Genomic DNA, 23,152 nt, shown 5'->3' on the forward strand with positions numbered 1-23,152 from the left:
CCCGAAAGAAACCCATCAAGCAAGGGGAAAAATGCAAACTCCATGCAATCAGACCCCGAGGTGGAAATCAAACCCCGATCCTGGATCTGCAAGAACTTACTAGATATAATTTCCCCATATATAAAAAAAGGAAAAAACATATATTTTTTATTAGTAAACTGAGTAGCAGTAAATATAATTTCTCAGTAAGACAAAAGTCCTACATTAAGAAAACATTTTTTAAAACAAACCTCTGTTAGCCTGTGTGCATTTTTCTCAGATTTCACCACTTTATTATGCTGTACACACTGTAAATGTAAAACTTACATTTAACCAATATTATACTAATATATCAGTAATGTGTTATTCAGGAATAAGGAATAGATTGAATAGAAAATAGAACGTTTTGTATAATAAATAAATAATGATAAAATATATGTTTATTACATTTTATTGTAATATTCAGTACTTTTTGCTATACATCACATATATTTCTCTTTTATAAACGGGCCAACATGCCGCTTTGGGTTAAAGTGTGTACATTTTGTACAGTATGTTTTAAAAGAGACAGGTTTGTTTTAGTAGAATACTAATAGAAATGTACACTTTGTACATTCACGGGTACTCCTGCACACCCATGCAGTTCTCCAGCAGTGCAATGCACAAAATCATGCAGCTAATTTCCTGGTCTTTTGCTGTTTCCACCTTCGGCATGTTTTGTTTCTCGAGATGCCTTTCTGCTCACCACGGTTAAAATGTGTGGTTATTTGACCTACCCGTACCTTATTTTCAGTGTTATAATTTTTTTTTTGTCCCATTCTGTGAAAAGTTCAGACATTTTCCTTTTGTGCGCAGGAAACCCCAGGAGCGCAGCATTTTCTTTCTCTGTGATGTGAACAATAACTGAAGCTGTTGATCTGTATGACTTTATGCATTGCACAAATTGCAGATAATTGTGCAAATGAGCAGGTTTAGCAGTGATGGCTTTAGGGTGGCTGGTGAGTGTAGGCTATAGACGCCTACGAGGGGCTGAAATGTTTCAAAGCCTGTGGTAATTGCTTAATGTATTTACCAACATTTGTTTAAGAACTGTATGTGTGTGTGTGTGTGTGTGTGTGGGCGTGGGGGGGGGGGGGGGGGGGGCTGTGCTACATATTATTTCATATAAAATCATTGTAATTTCTGAAAAAAAGAAATGTCTTGCTTAATTTCAGCACCATCCTTAGACAAATTACGAAAACACATGGTGTGACACTTTACTTCATTCATTGATACAGTTCCATTGTCTGTTGTTTTTGTAAATACATAGATATTTCAATAAACCAATAAATATTGCTCCAGTAGGCTCAGCAACGTTCAAAACATGGAAGTACTTTTTTTCCTTTGACAAGGATGACTTTGACTTGCAATATGCATCACTCTGCAAAAACAAAAAAAAACTTCTATAAAATGTTTAAATAAAAAGTCGAATGGCGCATAATTAAGGCAAGAAGGAATCCATGTTAGATAAATTTCTGTACAACCATTCCTTAATAATAATAATACTACTAATAAAAAAGATTTAGCCTCCATATCACACATATTAACCCAGTGTTATTACCCTTAAAGGAGAAGATTGATATTAATGGCACATGACTAAAAAGCAAAGTATTAATCACATAGGAAAATATCTGTTGGGCTCTCAAATCATTTATCAGTTTACCTTTTTTCAGGAAGTTCCTTTTGCAGCTTACTATTGTACATATAATCCAGCATAAAAAGAAAAAGAAAAAAAAAACGTTGTCTGCAGTATTCGGTCACTTGTCACATAGTAAATGTGTAATGTAAGTGAGGGAAAAAAATTGGGTCATGAACAGCGAAAATGAAAAAAAAACAGGAGGATAACACAGTAAAACTGAAAAAGAGATGAAAACATGTTCCATCAGTCCATCTGATATCCACATGCCATGAAAAGCACAGACTAGGTGAGGAGGAAATTGATTAGTTAGGAATAAAACAAATCCAGATGTGCTGGTACAAAAAAAAATAAATGATCAACAATGATGTGGCGTCATGCGATCCAGCATGAAGTGGAGTCACTGTTGATTATTGTTCTACAACAGCATGCCTGGAAGTGTTTTATTCCTCTTACGGTGTACCACAGTGATTTGCCAAGGGTGGCGATTTTTAATTCGTTAATGAACGACACATGCGTTTTATCTGTTTTTTTGTTAGACTAAATAATCTGGAACGACTGCAAGACAAGTTAGTTCCTGTATAGCAGCTACAAAAAATCATCCCCTTAAAAGCCACACTAGACTCCTTCCATAAATTCAAATAAACATCTCCTAAAAAAAAAAAAGCTTTACCATATTAGCGATTATAGTTTCTCCTTTGTTAAATAATAATAATTAATGTTTTTTTGTTTGTTTATTATTAGCCTTAGATTATGTAGATCGTCTGCCGTAGTGAAGTAGTCCCTGTGAATAAGTTGTTTCTATAGAAATAATAACATTTTCGAATGTTAATATAAACCTATGTTTTGAATTATAGCCAGCACTACCGTCAGAGCTGCTTTTATTTAAAAAAATGAATCTACACCTTCTGACCAATCAGAATCAAAAAGTCAACAGCACTGTGGTCTAATTGCTAACATTTTCTACTTAGACCAAGGTAACACTAATGAGGAATTTTTTTTTTTTTTTTACAATAACGAGAAACATGTACACAGTCTTCGTGGCATGGCACTGGGGACGTCTGTGGCTTTGGCCTGGGTTTGAGTTGAAAGTTTAAAGTACATGATGCCATAATAGAATAGTGATAGAAAATGGAAAAGCCTGTCACACATTCCCAGTCTCTCATTTATTCATCAGCTAGCCTCACATCCAGCGCAGCTTTAACGCTAGCCAGCGTCTCAGCGGGCAAAAATATTCGTTGTGGAATTGCTGAAATTCAGCTGTTTGTCGGATGTCCCTCAGAAAGGCCACGTCGAGTTCAGACTCTGTCAGAGCAATAAGAAGCAGGAGGAGAGCCAGGAGCAGAGTGAGGGTCACCAAGAAGAGCCGTGCCAAACTTCCAATCACCTTACTTACTTGCTTTACCTCCATGCTACCAGTGGGTGTCTGGATCTTTCCCAGGTGATAGACTCTTCCTGTAAACTTAGCAACAACCAGCCTCCCGCTTTTTGGAATGCCTGCTTCCGTTTTTTTCTCCTCTTGGACACTGGGAGGGCTGTTGATATGCTGACACAAGGCCTGGTCCAGTGAACAGTTGCTGGAGACAGGTGTGGGTAACACGCTGTCAGTGGGCCTGTACAATTCCTCAGAAAATTCAGACGCCCCATTTTTACCTTCAGAAAAATTGTTCTGGGACCTCAGTAAAGAGTCGCCCCGGGTGAGAGACCGCACCGGAGTGGAGTGACCACTGTCACGTAAAGACTCCAAGCCTGCAAATGAACAAACATTAAAACAAGGATTACTTCTATTTTTTTTTTTTTTATATTACTGAATTATATACAATGAACGGGGTTATAAGAATTCCTTTTTTCTGAATGAACTGGGAATGGGTTCTAAATAAACATTTTTAAATTATTATTGTTTTTTTTTGGGAGGGGGGTGACTTTTTTAAAAAGCTTGCCAGAATTTGGGTTGACTAAAGATGCACATCAGGATCCCACTGCACCCAACTAAGAAAGAGTGCAAGCAGAACTTTGATATACACCCAAGAGAAAATCAGTTTGTCAGAAGTTTGTGGAAGAACAAAAACCATGTTTATGTATGTACAGTACAGCCGAATCTCTGGCGATCTTCAAACAATGACTCACGACTTATATGTTTCTTAGGTATTTGGGGTAGCTTCCCCCATCCCACCCAAAAAAAAAAAAAAAATCCTTCTCGACAGTGTTTGATTGATGGTACTTCTAGTTAATAACCTAGTGAACCAGAGAAAGGATATACTGCATATCTAATGATGAAAACTTCAAAGCACTTATGTAGGGTACAAGCGTCTGCCAAATGCCTAAAAGTAAATATAAATGTTATCTAATGCACAATGCATTGACAGTGTCCATTCATTTATCATTAGCAACTGCCTTTATGAGGGTCACAGTATTAAAAATTATTCTCCCAGCTCATTGTTTATTTTTTATTTAGAATTTGATAAATACAGTATAACTAAATTTGTAGGGCGGTACAACCAAGATTAACAATATTTCTTCAAGCAGGATTTAAAGCAGTCTTATTTACAACTTTAATTGAGAACATTAGGAATGATTTAGCAGAGACTGAGGAACTGCAAAGGCAGACATCACAGAACATGCTAACATTGATGGTTTCTACACTACCTGGCCAAAAAAAAGTCACAGTTTCAGAAGGGGTCAAATTATTGGCCTGGATCAAGCAAAGTAAACAAACGAAGAAAGAAAATAACTGGGATTGGGGTTAAGAACTGGCCAACACATTATTGAAACCTGGAAGTATAGAAGCGAACCATCAAGTTGGTGAAAGGAATTTGGTCAGAATGATCTCATAATCTGAGATCACATAGACACTCGGTGAAACATTCCAAATAAACGATAGTAGAATCACAGCTATGTTACACAGTGATTGTAAAAGCACACAATTCAACAATAACTTACAGGACTGGGACTAAACAGCTCACTTGTTTGTGAGATTAACTGCAAAAAGGCTTCAAAGCATAAAGATTGGATTTTGTTGGTTATGTGTTCTGTTCCTCAGCAAAGTTATGTTACAAAAAATTAAGTCAGCTGACTACCTCAATGAACTGAATGACCATATTTATCCTGTCAATGCATTTTTTTTTCTTACCTGATGGCACAGGCATATCCCAGGACTTAAATTGTGAAAGAGTGGTCCTGGGAGCATGAGGAATCATTTTCACACATGAGTTGGCCACCACATTGCGTGCAGTAATCAAAGCTAAAGATGGTTGAACCAAATATTAGTGTGCGCGACTTTGTTTTTTGGCCAGCAAGTGTATCTCTGGGTTTTGTCCTCAGTAATTTCCATTGTTCTAGTGGTAGTTACCCCAAAAAAGATTTTATACCATACCCACTTTTGATACAGATATTTGGAGTTCTAAACAAATATGAATATACAAAGCAATGAATTGAAATGTATTCAACATTTAACAAATATGGTGTTGTGGGGTTAACAAATGTTTGGGGTAAAACCCATAGATGCATTCTGTCAAACGATAAAAATGTCACAGATAAAACTCTATGCTTAATTCTTAACACATACTGTACGTTTAAAGGTCAATAAAATGTCCCCAATTTAAATAGTGAAGTGTTATGCAGAAATGTGCAGCTAATACAAAAAGTCTCTACGCAAATAATTCAAATAAACAAGATACTGTAATGTCATGAGTGTTATAACACTTTCTTTTTGGCCTTCATTTTATTAGCTACAAAAAATCCTATATTTGAACAAGCCATCATAGACTTAATGGTGCTGTTGACATATTTATTCCATCAAGCTAAAACTAGGACACCCTGGTTATGCTTCACAGACCCCACTTTCAAAACCACAGCAGTAAGATATTCCCTGGTATCATTCAATGATAACATTCCTGAACAGTATGTACAACTGTGAATACATACCAACAACTTGCAATATTATGATGCTAATGATGTTTCTACACTTTTTGCCTTCATGGTCTATAGGTGACATCGTCCTTATCATAAAAGATGTTTAAAACTTATTTTTTTACACATTAACCAAATTACATGCAAAGTGCTAATTGGTGTAAATTGCACCATTATTTGACATTTGGCAAATCAACAGATTTATTAGAAAGTGGAACAAACAATAAATGTTTGATGAGTCAGGTGGGTCAGTGCAGGCTAGAGTTTGATATATGGAAGACGACTGGCAGTTAAAGGTCATGCAGTAATTTGGCAGAGTCTTCAGTAGTGATAAGTGAGTTAGGGTTTTTATGCACTTTCTGTGCAGTTGTTTTTTTTTTTGTTTTTTTTTTGTATTTATACAACCCAGGATTTTCTCCTAACTGATGGTTTAGATGAGGACCGTTCAAGTCAATCCGGGACTTTTAATTGTGCAGAATAACAAAACAGTTATTAATATTAATATATATATATATATATTAATACATGTATTCCAACATTTCAGTAGTGCTTGGATACCATCAAGGTACAGTATAAAGGTTTAGTATTCAGTATGCGAAAGCCAGAGCGGACTGCCTGCTTCACGTCTGAAATGCCGGCCTCCCAGGAACTCCTTTAATGGTATTTTCCTTTAATGGAAAAAATGGCCAGTTTTTACCACTACAGGCAATTTGTTCTTGCAGGATGCACGGCCTCATACCGTCTGCTGCGCTATTTGCAAATTATAGCAACTCGGCTATGAGTTATTGACACATCCCCATACAATCCTGACCTTGCTCCAAGCCATTTCCACATGTTTGTGCCATTAACCTTAAAACTCAACTGGTACAGGTACATTCCGGCAACACAGCATACAGTAGGTCAATGATGATTAAAAAATAAAATGCTTATATGGAAGCTTTAACGGTATGTTAACAGGAAGGCTTTAGTCTTTAAACTGTGCATTTGGGTTTTCAGATATGTCAAGTAGAATTAAATTCATCATTACTATACAGTGTAAATTTTACCACTACTGGAATACTTGCGACTTTTGATGTCGCAAAAATGTAGAACTCTCAAATGAGCATTTCTTTTGTAATAGAAACAACCGAAAACAACAATTAAAACACATGATTATGTCTATCTGTGCTATTTCTTTGCCTATGGGGCCCATTTGTTTTATTTTTAGCTCAGTCATGTTTGGGTAGTTAGATTCAGTTTGTCATTAAGTCAATCCCTGTTCAGTTCATCATATTGCCTATTTGTGCTGAAAAAAGGATGTCACTCTATTCTGTAAAATCCTGAGCCCTATATATTAAAAATAAGCAAATGATGGCAAATGATAGCTCTGAGCTATAAGAGCTACAGGAGTTCCTGGGAGGCTGTGTTTCATGGAGCAGACTTTCTAAGTTGGAATTATACGTTTATAGGGAGTTCTTCTTATCTATTCTGACTTTAAAATAAATGCTGCACAATTCAAACAGTATTAAGGGTATTCCCTATCTACAACATGATCTTACAAATCTTCTTAATCTACTGCAGTGCCCAGAATTTAAGAATGAGCTTTGATTAAAATTAAAAAGTCTTTTTTTGCAACATGGTTAGAGGTATCGTTTGCTGTTCACTAGTCAGGAACCTTTAACAAGTTTAGCCTCCAACTGTTTTCAGTAGAGGAATCCAATATTTTAAGATTGAAAAGCGTCCAGATAACATTGGTGTAAAAAATGCATTATTATACAACAAAGTATGAGCACAGTGTTTGTGTCTTTAAGAACTGAGACCAGATCAAGTTTAATCCCATGGATAAAACGGATAATAAGCGAGGTGTATTAATTTTATAATGTGAGAACACCGTGTGCAAAATATGGTGCCATGAAAAAGTATTTGCCCCTTCCTGATTTGTTATTCTTTTGCATATTTGTCACACTTAAATTATGCAGATCATAAAACAAATTTTTATATTACACAAACATAACTCAAGTAAATACAAATTGCAGTTTTTAACTGATGATTTACCATTTATTAAGGAAAAAAGCTGTCCAATCCTGGCACTATGAGAATGAAAACCGACTAACGCCATGTGATATCTTTGGCGGAAATAACTGCAATCATGAGTTGGCAATGACTTGCAATGAGCCTCACATCATTGTTGAAAAATTTTGGCCCACTCTTCTTTGCAGAATTGTTTTAATTTAGCCAAATTTGGAAGTTTTCAAGCATAAATGGTCTATTTAAGGTATCTCAATCGGATTTAAATCAGGTTCCCTTTGTGTAATATTAAAATTAGTTTGATGATCTCAACCATTTAACTGTGGCAAAAAAAATATCAGGAAGGGGACAAATACTTTTTCACAGCACTATATATATAGAGAGAGAAAACATTTCAGTATGTAAACAAGTAAAACATTTTTATATTATAAAAGGCAGAAGAAAATGCACTTGTGTTTACCCTCCATTATAGACATATGGACTGCTCTTCTGGAAGTTCGTGGAATACTGCTCTGTCGTGGGCCGTGAGCGATGGAAGGACAACTCCTACTCGGGACCATCCCAGCCCTGAACAACACAAGCAGTCAGATAAAGAGAAGCAAACACACAACGAACTACTCAAGCCTAAAATATGAACCTACCGGTGGATTTCCGGTGGGTCCCGTCTGATTTTGGCACTTTGCTCCATCACCTCCTTAGCCACCTTCCCGCTTTAAGAAAATAAAACACAAACCAGATTAATCGAATTAACATCATTTTACTTCATTTAAACAACATGAACATATCACGGTTAATATCAGTTCATAGGAAATTGAGTAAATTTAAGCAATCAGGCAGGCCTTAAAACAGCTGAGAAGCATTTACCTGTATCTGAAACGACTCCCTTTAAAGAAGAGATTACTGCTGGACACTGTCCGTACTTGACTGGATTTCTCAAACCTATAAGAAGACAAAGTTGGATTTGGTTTATTATTATTTTTGGTTAGTCTAAAGGTGAGTTCTGTTGTTTTAAACCTTATTTGCTTTTGTTGTCCAGGTGAATCTTATCATTTCTGGGAACAGTAAGTAAGATAAAGTACTATATAGCCAAAACATATTGACAATCTTAATATCCTTACATATCCTTACATATCCTTATGTACCCAACATTTCCTTACAATCTTATGGAATGAATTTCTGATGGCATTCTGATTTCCCTTCATTAGAACTGTAGGCCCATTGTGGCTTGTTTAGTTTACTTATTAAAAGGTCATTAATTAAAACTCTGTCATAGCTAAGCTGCCAGTGTTAAGCCTGTTTCACGCATGTCCTCCTTTCCATGAATCTAATTACAAATTAAAGTGTTGTCTTCATTTCTGAATAAGCACCCAAGCACTAAAAATCACGCTAAAATCTGTTATGAATCACAAACATTTATTGATCACTTTGAACACGGCACTAATCCAGCCGTTCATGACATACCAGAAAGTGTCCCTTTAAAAGAAGTGAGCCGTGCTCCAGATTAAGTGCTTTATGCCTAATTCAGCTACTTCTGATCATCTTGGGCTGGAAAAATGTGTCTTGGGAAAGTAATTAAAATTGTGCTACTTTAAATATTTTTTTTTATTTTTATAGATAATAAGTAAACACCTCTCAATTGTTATGATCATCTCTTGACCTGGGAAGGCGTTTAGCATTGTGTAGGCACAGAGTGTGCTCTGGCAACCCTGGCTGTAACCTATTCCCAGAGATTATTCGAAAGTGTGACTGCAGTGGAGAATTGTTTTGGCCTTGAGCAGAAGCAAATACAAAAATGTCTGGAAACTGGACTGGCCTGATATATTATATATAATCACTGGATGTATTAAAGCACTGAAAATATCACACATGTACCATGGCTCTCTCCATCAAAACCTGATGGAATAGTTTTCCACTCCATTAGACAAGCATGCCAAAGGTCCGTAATTTCACCCAGAAGGTAGCACAGTATCTGGAATTATATTTGAAATATATAGCACTGTGCAAAGGTCTAAAGTCACCCCTTATTTATTTCATATGAAATTCAAGTCACTTTAATTCAAGAAATTTGAACAATGTGTGACAGGCTACAAACAACCTCAGCAGCAACCTCATTTCCCCTCTCGTCTGTTCCAACCACTCAGCATTCAGCATCACCAGTATACTAATCACCAGCCTGATCATCTCCCGTCAGATGATTGTTATGCTTGTATGATTCATACTGTAGGTCAGGTACAGGGAAGGACTGAAAAGGAGAGCCAAAAGACTATCAAGAAGCCTGGGGATCTATTCCTCAAGACTGCATTAAAGTCGTAACATTTTAAAAGCAAAATATGAAAAAATGAGGGACGGCCCAAGACTTTTGCATCTGACTTCCATATCTCTGAAGTGATATTTGATATTGATGTTTGCAGTAACGTGCTGCCTGTTACTTTCATTTGAATCAACAGACTTGATGGGGAAAATCACCCAGCACTAGATAAAACTAGTCCGTATTCATTCAGATCACAGCATGCACTGAACTGAACGAGCTTTACCAAGCGATACGACTTCGAACCTGCATACCGTTACACTTTTCGTAAACAGCAATTAACTAGACAGAGTAAATATTTGATGTGACGCCTCACTTAATGAAAAGTGGTCCCAGATACCGTGTGAAAACTGGTTTTACATTGGTTTGACAACTCCCACAGGTTTTTTAAAGACTTGGACTGTTGTACTTGCTTTTTTTTATGCAAAACATATTTTTTATTTCTTTTTCTTTTTGGTAGAAAAAGTATCTTCTGAAAACATAAATTGTTTTTGTGATGCAATAATGCAGAAATAATAACATCCATCCATAGCAAATTAATAACGTTCGTCCATATCACTGTCCTATGTATATATTTGACTTATTTTTATTATCTTGTTATCTTTAAGAATAATAGCCTTTATTTATGTACTCGGAAAAACCATCATGCTCGCTCAGGGTGACTCACTGGTAGAAAGCCTGGTTCTCCACTCCACACTTCCACAGGTGCTTACATGCTTCAGGCGTTGGTGCAAAGTAGGTCAGGATGATATTCTGATCCTGAGTGAAGGAAGAAAAAAACAGATCAAGACCAATTTTGGAGTGAAACGCTGGATGGATATTGTAGCAGATGTGACACATTTTTCTGGATATTGTAGCAGATGTGACTCAATCTTCTGATGCACTCCATAAAATGAAAGCATGTGGAGTTAACTGACACACTGAACATGCACTTAACATAGGAATTTTCTTTTCTTTTCTTTTTTTTTGGAACATTTTCTCCATCACATCTTTGATGTACAATGCTTCAGAAGAATTGACAGTCGGCAAAGTTAATAAGAGGACGTCAGTATTTGAGTTCTGGCTGTCATTACTACATTGAAAACAGAAGAAGTGGGCTTGGTGCGTGTCTGTAAGTGTGTCTGACAGTTAAAATTATAAGGCACGGGCATCCGATTGTAGCCAGCCAGCGCGTCTGAGAGCTTTCATTCCAGTCAAGCAGAAACCACACTAGACTGAACCAGCAATCCTGGTCCCTAGTCTAGTAATATTTGTCTCCTATACAGTATGGCTGGAATTAGCACCTGCAGCCACATCAGCCCTTTGTGGCTATAATTAGACATAGCTGTTATATTGGAAATATTATAAATCTAGAAAAAATGTGTCCCATTAGTACTCCAGTCCTTGAGGGCAGGGATAATTTGATGATTTTCACATTACTAATTAGGCTGAGTTTGGTGTTTTTGAGCGGGAAATCATTAACATAAGCTGGATTCAGGCCATCCCTGCTACAAAAAAAAAACATTTAACTGAAAATCCCATTTGTGGAAATAAACAATATGAATTATATTTTCAAATATTATTTATACATCTATACACTTACTTCCTGTTGGTTTGCATAAATGTGAAACGTCTTCCCCTCAAACTTCATTTTGGTGACCTCATTCCTGATGACGAACAGCGGACAGTTATCTGCACTGACACACACGCACCGATCATGTAAATGCAATACGACAGGTTTTTCCAACTGACCATTTGAGGAAGTGAACTCGTCGGTTTCCTTGAAGCACCACAAAGCCAGATGGAGTGAAACCCAAAAACGCAGCATTTCCTGACACATCCTGCGTCAAACAGAGCAGAAATAAAATAAAGACTCGGTTAGTGCTATTATGTTGGTATGGTTGATCAGTTATGGACTGGGAATGGACCTTAGAAATGACAAAAATGTGTATGATATTGACCTTACAAGGGTGTGGATCAACTCCGTACATCTCCAGAGTCTGAGCCTTCCTTAAGAAATTCAACTCAGATGTCTCAGGAGTCTGGCCTCTGTGAAAACGTAAGAGTGATATACAGATCTTTACACACATATCCAAGATAGCACACGATAATAATAATAATAATAATAATAATAATAATATAAGGACAAATTTTAAGTGCCTAAAATCTCTAAGAGCACACCTCATAGCACTGCCTCATGCAGGCGTTAGTCTCCTGAGATCCATCTGTAGTCTTTTATTTTATGAACACTATTCTATTAATGGACAGGGCTTATCGAGAGACAAATATAGAGCTTAATTATAACCATAATTACGTTCTTACATTAGCTCGGTTTTGTGAATTTCAGCGATGCGGCGTTCAAGGCGTTCAGAGTGCTTGGGGAAGAACTGAAATTTGGAGCTGTAGCCTTCTGGATGCTTCTCTGGAGTGTAGTCTCCAGTTTCAGCTGGACATGGAAGAGAAGATTAAGAAAAAAAATCTCCTATAAACACACAGTCCGTCGTTGTTTTGGCTGATTCCGGAAAAGTAGAAAGTGTAATCTTTTCGTGATCTTTTTTAATTAGATTTTTACGTAATACAGTTTTGTTAAACCACATGAACATGGAATAAACCTGAAGCCAAAATCGAAATATCAATCTCAAATACTAATATTGCTTTATATTTATCACAGGAGACTAGAATACCAAACCCAATACCAATACCAATTTAACCACATTGACTCACCAAAATTATTCCTTTATACCAAATATTACTATGGAATGATTTTTGTTTTTTTCAGTACCAACAACATATCCGATGTCTTACACCAGACCTTAAAGTGAAAGTAATCCCGTCCCTGGATGTCATTACCTTGTAGAATATGAGCAGCCAGCAGGGCAGCATCAGAGCTCTTGCATAGCAGTCGGCCATGGTACAAATCTCTCTTAATCTGCAAAAAGACCAAATATCTGAAAACAACATCAATAAAAAAACATTGTTAGAAAACATCTGTTTAGTGCATGTACTGTAATTTTGGTCCCAATTATAATAGAAATGTTATCATTCTATCAACTGGAAGCAACTTTACATTAGGGTTACATTAGTTTATCCTTAAGTTATACTATTTAACACTAATTAGGAGGAACAAACCATGATGATCAGCATTAATACACTGTAAGTAACACTAACACAACTGTGCTTGTTGTTGTCACTGTTCTTTCAGCAGTTTAGGGTTTGCCAGAGCAGAGAGTCTCATCTGCACATCTGACTTAGCACAGGTTTTACACCAGATGCACTTCCTGATGCAACCCTTCCATTTTAATCCAGGCTTTGATTTAACCAACCCAGTGGCTGGTACTCGAACCCAGGCCTTCCACATGGGAGGATAAAAGACTTCCAGATGGGCACCAATGCACAACACTCATGCTTCTACTAAATGGTGTTTTTTTTTAAATAATAAACCGAATATATCAAATAATCAACATCTGCAATAAAACACTAGTTACATCATGAAGTAAACTTCAAATATAAAGACTAGTGTTCAGTAAACTGGTGTTTGTGGCCATTTGTATAATTTTAGTAAATTAGTCTGATTTGACAAAAATCAGTTACTTTAGATGTATTTGTTCAATATTGAAACAAATTCTATAAATAGGGTAAAACATTATGTACATTTTATTAACACTAATGTTCATGGTTTGCTGATGTTAATTATATCACAATGGTGTTGAATTCTCAAAAGCGATTGATCAATAAGACCTATTTTTATATTAACGTAGACATTAGTTTTGTCTACAATGTTCACATGTTTATATTAACGCTCTTGTTCAAATACTGTCTAGTAATGTTTCTTTTCTAACAGTTTCTAATTAAAAAATGATTACAAAATTATAAATCTATTAACGAAGAAATGCATACAGTATAACCATTAATATTGTAAAAGTTTCTAAATTACACTTATTTATCTTGGAAATAAAGATCTCCAGTGTGTGTGCTTTGAAATTCAATTTTCTGTGCTTTCACATCTTAGTTTTACAAGCTGTGTTTCTTCATATTATTAACTTCCCGAGAGGGAAATAGTGAGGCTATTGAGGGAATGACTGAATGCTGCTATGACCTAAGTGATAACAGACCCTAAGATGTCATATATCTTTTATATAAATGGCTAAAAGGTCAATAAAAGAGGCATCATTTATCAAAAAATTCCTATTAATTGATAAATTGATGTTGTTGGACTCCTGCTGTGGTACAGTATGAGTGGTGTAGGATTACACAGCCTAATCACTGATTATTTTCCCTTAACGGCACATCCCAAAGTGGTTTATTCCTTATTTTTTTTAAGGCAACCTTAATGTAAAGCATAACGGTTATGTTAATAGAATGGAATAAAAAGTACATAAAATATAGATACAGATTTTAATCACGATGATGATGATGATGATGATGATGATTATTTTTATTTTTATTATTATTATTCAGGTCACAGTGGACTGGAGCACCTGGTGATCTCCTCTTTGAGTACAGCAGGATCAGGTGGATAGAACTTCACCCGTAAACACATGATGAAGGGTGGTTGCGCTAGAGCACAAAAAAGATAGTAACTTAATAACAGAGTTATATCTAGAGTTTCCACATGATCAGATTTTGCAGAATAATTGATATCACAGAACTAACATATTGTCTTTCACAGTTCTGCAAAGCCACAGTACATATCAAGAAATAACTTGCAGTGAAAAGTACAACTTACATCTCATCTGTTTGGCAATTGGCTTGTTTAACTCTAGCCAATGCTGAAATGACAAAGTTAAATAAAATGAGTCATACTGAGTGTGTGAATGTATAAAGAGCTAATGCTGCTGTCATTCAATAGTGCTGGCATACAGTATTTATTGCATTTTTCCCTGCACTCTTTCATTAGGTGAGATGAAGCTGACGTGTGTTCCCCCATGAGCTACATATATTCCAAACATTTTGTCGTGCACCACAGAGAATCAGCATGAACAACAGACAGAATGCTATACCTAGGACAGTAATTGTTTAAATTAAAATAAGAATTAGTCAGTCTGGTACGCAATTTTCATTTCTCTTGTCTACAATTTTAAAAATAGTGGATTTAGTGAACCTAGATACTTGTGAAAGTTTTTTTTTTAATGAAAAATATCATAAATAATAATCACATAAAAACAATCTGTTTATTTCTATTAAACATGAACATGAAATCTATATATTTATATATTCCTTTTACTTTAACTTACCCTTTGTTTCTCTGGGTCGACATATCTGATGCCAAAGTAGTCTTTCTCTAACAGGCTCAAATGATGGCAGATCTGCTCAAATAGCCATCGACCCTTTGCGTCTCTCTGTAACAAACCCAAAACAAGGTGTTTTACAGTAAGTACACAGAAGAACATTCTACCATGAATGACTCGTTCAGTATATTACTCCTCAAAATGAACAAGAGGATTGATTGTGTCTAAGATTTAGCTTGGAATAAAATTCTGATTTTTTTTTTTTTTTTCCATCTCCTCCCTTTGACGTGTTGGTCTATTTTCACTTTGGTTAATGGGTTGCTACATTACCCAGCGGGCTGCTACATTACCGGTGGGATTTAGCCCTCACTTCATCTTTACCTAATGAGAGCAACGCACTGGCACTTTAGTCCTTTAGTCCAGCTCTCTCACCTCCTTATCTGTACACTCAGATCAGCTTCCAGAGCTTTAAGTTTCACGCTACACCCAGCGCATCATTCTCATCATCTCGCAGATCACTAACTAACTAACTAAGCCAAGTCTCAGTAAAACTATTTTAAATGGCTGTATTCAGCTGTCGTAGGCATCGGGAGCACTAATTTCTCTCCATCCTGGAGATATATCCGTCATTTCACTGGCAGGTTCTTATGGGGACGGGTTGCCAGCTTGATGCCAAATTGCATCTGAACAGTTAAGGTTGAAGGAGCTTGCTCAAGGGCTCAATAGTGACAGCTTGTTGGTGCTCGGGTTTAGAAAGGGGACCTTTTAAATAGCAGGGCAGCAACTTAACCACTGAGAGCTACCCCTACAAAATGAGTATTGCTAGGTTACATTTCCTTTTAACAGACATCATGTTGCTGGATAACTGCTTTAGTTAAAAACAAGTGTCACCATGGGACATCCTTACCTCTCACTCAACAACCATCAAACTGGAGCCAGAATCACTAAACACATCACAATCTTTAAACATTTAACATGTTTCAGTGTCACATTTCCTTTAAAGAATCACTTTATCCTGTTCGGTTTAGTACTAGATCTCAGGATCAGTCTACAATGGGAGTAAGATAAGAACATACCCTGTCCATTATAATACACACACACACACACACTCCGACACACAGATGCACACGCACATACAGCAAGAGGCAAATTAAATTACCCAATCCATTTAGAGGCATTATTTCTCCACACACACACAGATACTGTACATCACAATGGTCCCTGAGAACACACTGGCATGAGGTGCATTTTCACTAAACTCTTCAATTACACATTTGCATACGACTGTTATGTAAGATATTTTAACAGCTGGTATTCCAGCTTAATACATAATATTTATATTTATATGGTTATGTTGTGATTTTTTTTACATGAATGTTAAATGGAATATACCAAAAGACAGTCAGCTATGTTCATTCTTACTTCGTCTTTTTTTTTTTTGCCCTTTGGTACAGCGTGTATATAGAAGCACCTTGGCTGCAAAGTTGATGAAGGACTTTTGCTCGAAATGTCCTGTTTCTCGGGAGATTTTGTGTGCTATGACTAAATTTATGCTAAATAAGCCAAATGTCCCCACAACCAGTGAAACAAGTCTTATGTTGTACTGGTTGGAAGTGGGAACACTCAGTACCAAGATTCACCTCTTAAATTTTTAGGAAAAAAAATATTTAAATAATAATAATAATAATAATAATAATAAAATAAAAAATATATATATATATATATATATATATATATATATATATGTGTGTGTGTGTGTGTGTGTGTGTATATATATATATATATATATATATATATATATATATATATATATATATATATATATATATATTAAAGGAACTAATTATCAAATATTACTTACTGTGACTTTTGTAATCTTTACAGAATCTAATTGGAGTATTTAAAAGTAATTTAAAAAAAAACATGAATAGCATTTGTGTGTTTTTTCTCTTGTGTTGAGTCCGAATAATATGTCGAACAGTTGTTTCTGTGTTTTTATTATTATTATTATTTATTTATTTATTTAAATAACAACTTGACTGTATAAGCGTGAGAGTAGGTGTGTGTAGGCGTCTGGGCGTATGTATGAGAAAGAGAGAGAGAGAGAAAAGCAAGGATTGATATCCCTTCTATCAGTGTGGCAGGCAGGAGCCACATGCCTCAGCAATCTTTCAAAAGAAAAAGTGTCACTTTACACTAATAAGCATTTTAGGTCTAGCTGCACCTCTCTGACCTCCTCAATGGCTTAATGAGGGCAGGACAGTGCTTGAGGGAATGAAGAATGGAGAGGACAGGAGAGGAGAACCAAGGGCAGACTTCCCTTTTTTTTATACAGTATCTTGGCTCTCTGTGCTCATGTTTTTCCTCCATCAAATCCCTCGTTCCTTAGCATTGTGAGGTTTTATAAACCATCTCCATGTCTAGATGACTTTTTATTGTGTCAGAAAAAAGCAGGAGCAGCTGGAGACCGATGATGGAATCTGTCTGTTGCCATGGAGACTACAAGCTCACCTTCGCTTCCAAGGACAGTGAAATGTTGCAGTTGGAGAATGGGAGAATTCCCAACTGCATACATATATGATGTCACAAGCACTCAAAATGATTTAGATCACACGTACTGTATGTACTCGAAAGTGCCATAAAAGCTCTTGGGTCTAGATATATCCACGGGGAAAAAACACTCGGGTGTGTAGTGCGTTTGTCTGATCCTGAAAAAAAGAAAATAATTGACCACTTTTTTTCTTACAGTTTTAAGGAAATAAAAGTAGATGTGGATAAATCACTGGTTTCAAAGAACATATTGGCAATTTGTCGGCATCTGCCAGCTCATGTATGTGGATATGTGCAGATTGTGCTTTTCTCCGAATGTGTGATGCTCTATGATGCAGCATGATGCATTTTTTTCAAGATAATAATTACCTATTTATATAGATCTAATTTCACAAGATCATACACAAAGAGGCACAACAATTAGTGGCAGCTCCTAGGGAACTACTGTACATCATGGCCGACCCTGCGCTCTGACCCCAGCTTTCTAACAAACTGGGATATTTAAAGAAAAGAAATTCATTTTAGTGCACTATATATGTAACAAATAAAGGCTTCTAGCTTATAACTTTATTAACCAATGCAGCGGGAGCAAAGTACAATAAGCTGCTGCTTCTTAATTTATTCATTAATTCATTCTCTATACCATTTATCCTGTACAGGGTCATGGAACGCCCCAAGCCTATCCCAGGAGTCTTCAGGCACAGGGCACAAGGCTTAACCCCAAATTTCACCACAAATATTATAGTTTTAATTTACAACCTATGTACAGTACTATGCAAAAGGCTTGAGCCACCCTACATTTCTTCATTTTTTGCTTTGTAACCATGAGGAATAGTTCTCAAGGCTTCCTGAAGAACTGTTTTGTCTCTCATTTTCAGTCCAGTCCCTGTACCTGACCAATTTCAGAGGACTATTCTTTGTTTTTTAAGTCACATGATGACCTATGAATCATTAAAGCATTAAAAAAAATTTAGCTTAAGGGATAAACCGGTAAGAAACAGGCGTAGAAGATGACAGAAGAGAGGGGAAATGAAGTTGCTGCTGAGGTTGTTAAGCAAACAAGCCATTTTTAAATTGCATCTTTAAACACAGGTGGTTTAGTGATTGGCACTGTGGCCTTGCACCTCCAGGGTCCGGGTTCGATTCCTGGCTAGACTCAATTCCCGTCTCTGTGTGCATGGAGTTGCAGTGTGTGTGTGTCCTGCAATGGATTGGCACCCTGATCAGGGTGTACCCTGCCTCGTGCCCTAAGTCTTCTGGGATAGGCTCCAGGTCCCAGCGACCCTGAATACAGAATAAAGCGGTATAGAAGATGAGTGAGTGAGTGATCTTTAACCACTATTCAACCTGTCCTGGTAAATAATTTGTTTTACATAATTTTATTTAATATGAAAAAATAAGGGGTACTGTAAGTCTCTGTCAAATATGTTACACCCTGGCAATTAACATACACCCACCAGCTAATTTTACATCAACACACTTAGATTAACGCCTTATTTGTGGCATCATCGAACTGGCCAATCATGTGGCTGCAAAGAAATGCTTAAAACTAAAAATTTCATGCTAATGTTTCATGCATCAACAATGTAAATTAAGGGCAGAATTCTCACTTGTGTAAAATATGTAAGTTAAAAAAAATGTGAATAATGGTTAAAAAAATTTAATTATAAAATTAATTTATTTATCAAAATAGAAACAGCAATATGTAAAAGGTACACAAAGGCTACATCTATTTTGTGTGTGTATGTGTGTGTGTGTAAATATAGGTCAATTGTACTGTTTTTGTGAGTCTGTTCCTACTTCGGTCTGTGCATTCAGATTCCTGTTATTGGCTGACATAAGTGGAAGCTGATATAGTCATCTACTGTTGTAGCCATCTGTCTCAGAGTTCTTCGCTCTTCTGGTTGTCATAGCTATAAAGAGTCATTATTTGATTTACCATGGATTTATGAGCAGCTCCACCTGGTCTGACTATTCCGCTTTGACCTTACACAATAACAAGACACTACTGCCCACAGAACGGTATTTTCATTTTCTTTTGTTATTGTCCTCATATCATTCTGTGTAAACTTTAAAGACTGTTGAGTGTAAAAACCCCAGAAGATCAGAATTTTCTGACTAGCACAACTGACACCAAAAACCAAGCCAAGTCACTGATGTGACCCCCATTCTCATGTTTTGATGTGAAGATTAAAATCTCTTGACCTGGATATGCATGATTTTATCCATTTGCCTAATTCTATAATTACATGAGTTAGCAGGAGCATGAGTGCTTCTAATGAAGTCTTCAAAAAGTATGAAGCAAAACACGATTCAGTTTTTTTTAACTGTAACTATCCACACAAAGTATACAGCATGCCTTATTATTCTGACACTACGTAGTCGGCTACAGTAGCCTGAACTTCAGAAGATATCAACAGTTTTGTAGTAACTCGTGCAATCTAGCACACTCAGTTGCTTCCTCGACATGACCTGTGAAAAGAGTCTAAAGAAATTTGAGCCAAATAAATCCGTTCACCTTTTTTCCCCGAAGACAAATATTCCCACAACCACTGGGATACATTTGCTCCTTAAACTCAATAAACACTTCATTGCTCTTAGAGTATTGATAACACATATGGATTTACATGGCTGCAAGTTGTTTTAGTCAGCTCAGGATTTCATGAATCAACTAATAGGCTCCGCTACAGTGAGGTGCTTTTCTCTTTCTCAAGCAAGACATTAGTTAACTAATGTACCAGAGCTGGCGACTTCGGTTTCGATTCATTTTTATTTAGATAGTGCTTGTAACAACGGTCATTGTCGCAAAGCAACTTTACAGAATTAATAAAAATATATACTGAAATGATTATGAAAAGTGTATAAGAGGAAATATGAATAATTATAACGATCATATTGCCCCTGATGAGCAAGCCGAGGGCGACGGTGGCAAGGAAAACTCCTTGAGATGGCACTAGGAAGAAACCTTTTCCTCATTTGAGTAAAATCGGATAGTAGGAATTGATTTGATTCCTTTTAATAGGGAAAGAAAGTGCATTTCCACATGCATAATGTTTTGGACTAAACAGCTGTATGACCATAAGTACACCAGTTGTTAATGAAGATAATTAGAAAAAGGCTATAATTTAGAGCACTGGGACTGGGAGCAATGGGGGGGCGGGGGGCAGGGGGGAGGTGACTCACGTGGTCTGATGAGGCCAGATTTAGCATTCTTTCTGCTTTTTTTAAATTTTAAATCTGTCTAATATTACCTCTAGGTCTTTAAATCAGCCATTGCTAACTGCATTAAAATCTCAACGGTCTAAACTTCTTTTTGTTTCTCTTTATCCTCAGATTCTGCATCAGAATGCATCAATATTTTGGAAGTGCCCCATGTTGAGTAATAAATATTCATCAACATTGAGTCTTTGCTTATGAATATTCATAGAAAGTGGACAGTCTGGATGAAAATCGAGAGTCAGGAGGAGACACACTATGATAATGAATTAAGAATATGGCAAGAAACATGCATGGTCATGATGTTTAATGTATGAAAATAAAATATGGCACCTTTAAAGGGAAGCAAAGGCATTTTTTGGCCTTGTAAAGAGTCACAGGCAGGACTGTAGTTGTAGTTACACAACACAGATTATAGTAAAGAGAATGCACATTATAGGATATTTTTAGATCATAGATTAAATAGATTTATCAGTTAAAAAATGCCTTGTAACTCTTCATATCTACATCATCATGAACATATGCTCACCTTCATCAAAGGGTAAACTGATTTAGGAACAAAAAATGGCTTGAATTATGCCTCATAGTAACACCTTGGTATAACACCAGGATGAGCTGCACGTAGCTCACTGCAACTATGAATCTCAGACTCGGGCTCAAATAGTTGGAATCATGGAAATCAAATCTAGTCTTGTGTCAATCTTCTTGATGAAGAACAAAGCGAGATCCCAGATATCCCAGTGAAAGCGTGTGCGTGCGTGCGTGCGTGCGTGTGTGTGTGTGTGTAATGCTGCATGCGTCGAAATACACGAGATTTAAGAACTTTAAATACAAACAGGGGTTGCTAGTCTGACCACACCTCGAGCAAGTACCCAAAGCAAGCAAGACAGACAGACAGACAGGCGGGCAGACAGAAAGTAGCGCGTGCGTTCGAACCGCTGGCCAATTCGTCTACATGCACGCGCACGCGCGCAGTGGGGGGAAATCTGCATCTTTGATGTTGATGCGCAACATCAGCAACATCCAAGCAGCGCGGGAAAAAAAAAGAAAGAAAAAAAAAAACACGTGTGTGGCGTCATGCAAACATGTCGAAACTGACCTGGACCGTGCAGGTGTATTCCGTGTCGTCCAGCAGCCGCACGGTGCAGTTGAATTCTCTGTCCAGACTCCGAAGACTGCCGCTCAACACTCGACTCAACATCCTGGCCGGTCACTGGATGCTGGATGCAAACATCAAGCTGGACGCAACATGTCAGTGATTCGGGATCGGTGTTGCCTCTGTTTGGTCAACCTGCTGCGTGACACAAAGCGTTTGGAGTAGCCGCGATGTGACGCCGAACGATGGATGCGCTGATGGTTGCACATAAAGGACACTCATACGCAGCCTGTTCATATTTATTCGACAGGACGATTCCTTCAGACTATAGACACATTAACAAAAAAGAAAAAGAAAAAAGCGACGCGTGAAAATACGACTAACTGATTGAGATTATTGGACCAAAAAAAGCGTTTAATGATGGTGCAGGGTAAAAAGGGTTCCTCCGTCTGCTTCCCAGCGCTCTCCAGTCTGCGTCACGCGCTACAAACCATTTCATAGGCTCCCTGTTTAGTGACTCATTCCTTCAAAGCATGGCTGGCATCTTTCAAAAAAGATTTTTTTAAAAACCCACAAAATGATGTCTTCAGTAATCAAACATAACGCAGTAATGCAGGAATATCACCACTACCACCACCACCACTACAACAAGTATGCATTACAAAAAGAAAAAAATATATTGTTCTAAATATTGAGCCTCTTTAAATCATATGCATTCACACGTTATTGAAAAACTATGGGCTAAAAAAAAAAAAGGAAAAACTTGCTATCTTAAAATTCCCCTAAATTTATATAAATGGGATAGGCTCAGGCTCAACCCTGACTAGGATAGGATAAATAAATGATTTCCATCACATTCGATATGGCAGCACGGTGGCTTAGTGGTCGCCTTGCACCTCCAGAGTCCGGGTTCGAGTTCCGCCTCGTGGTCTGTGTGCATGTTCTCATTGTGCGTGATATGTTTCCTCTGGGAACTCCAGTTTCCTCCCACAGTCCAAAGACATGGAGATTAGGCTAAGTGGCGTTCCAAAATTGCTCACAGTGTGTAAATGCACATGTGAATGTTGACCGGAGGTCCTATCACAGTCATAAAAATAGAAATAAATGCAATGGCAATCACCATTGATCTCCATGGTTCCTAGATGGATGGATGGATCATATTCTATATTTAATATCATATTAAATATGACACATATGCAGTGATA

The 23,152-nt window shown here is 36.9% G+C and overlaps 1 protein-coding gene across 1 annotated transcript; it reads right to left on the bottom strand.

The window, feature by feature from the left end:
* Positions 1-1,205: 1,205 nt before the first annotated feature.
* On the bottom strand, positions 1,206-22,401 carry frmd5b (FERM domain containing 5b). The gene is made up of 14 exons (XM_053512766.1): positions 21,951-22,401; positions 15,092-15,196; positions 14,584-14,626; positions 14,336-14,414; positions 12,708-12,805; positions 12,180-12,303; positions 11,819-11,906; positions 11,610-11,698; positions 11,461-11,524; positions 10,546-10,637; positions 8,435-8,509; positions 8,212-8,280; positions 8,031-8,137; positions 1,206-3,403 (listed from the first exon to the last, which is right to left on the bottom strand). The coding sequence occupies exons 1-14, from the start codon at positions 22,050-22,052 to the stop codon at positions 2,838-2,840; spliced, it is 1,701 nt and encodes a 566-aa protein (XP_053368741.1). The 5' UTR covers positions 22,053-22,401; the 3' UTR covers positions 1,206-2,837.
* Positions 22,402-23,152: the final 751 nt, after the last annotated feature.

Source organism: Clarias gariepinus, chromosome 15 (assembly GCF_024256425.1).
Source record: "Clarias gariepinus isolate MV-2021 ecotype Netherlands chromosome 15, CGAR_prim_01v2, whole genome shotgun sequence".
Classification (NCBI taxonomy): domain Eukaryota; kingdom Metazoa; phylum Chordata; class Actinopteri; order Siluriformes; family Clariidae; genus Clarias; species Clarias gariepinus.

Bases quoted from the DNA above. Each gene is read 5' to 3' on its own strand.
- frmd5b (XM_053512766.1), bottom strand. From the start codon at position 22,052: ATGTTGAGTCGAGTGTTGAGCGGCAGTCTTCGGAGTCTGGACAGAGAA. The intron at 14,627-15,091 runs GTAAGTTAAAGT...TTGTCATTTCAG, and splicing joins TCGACCCAGAGAAACAAAGG to CATTGGCTAGAGTTAAACAA. The intron at 3,404-8,030 runs GTAAACACAAGT...GTTCATTTGCAG, and splicing joins CCATATGTCTATAATGGAGG to GCTTGGAGTCTTTACGTGAC.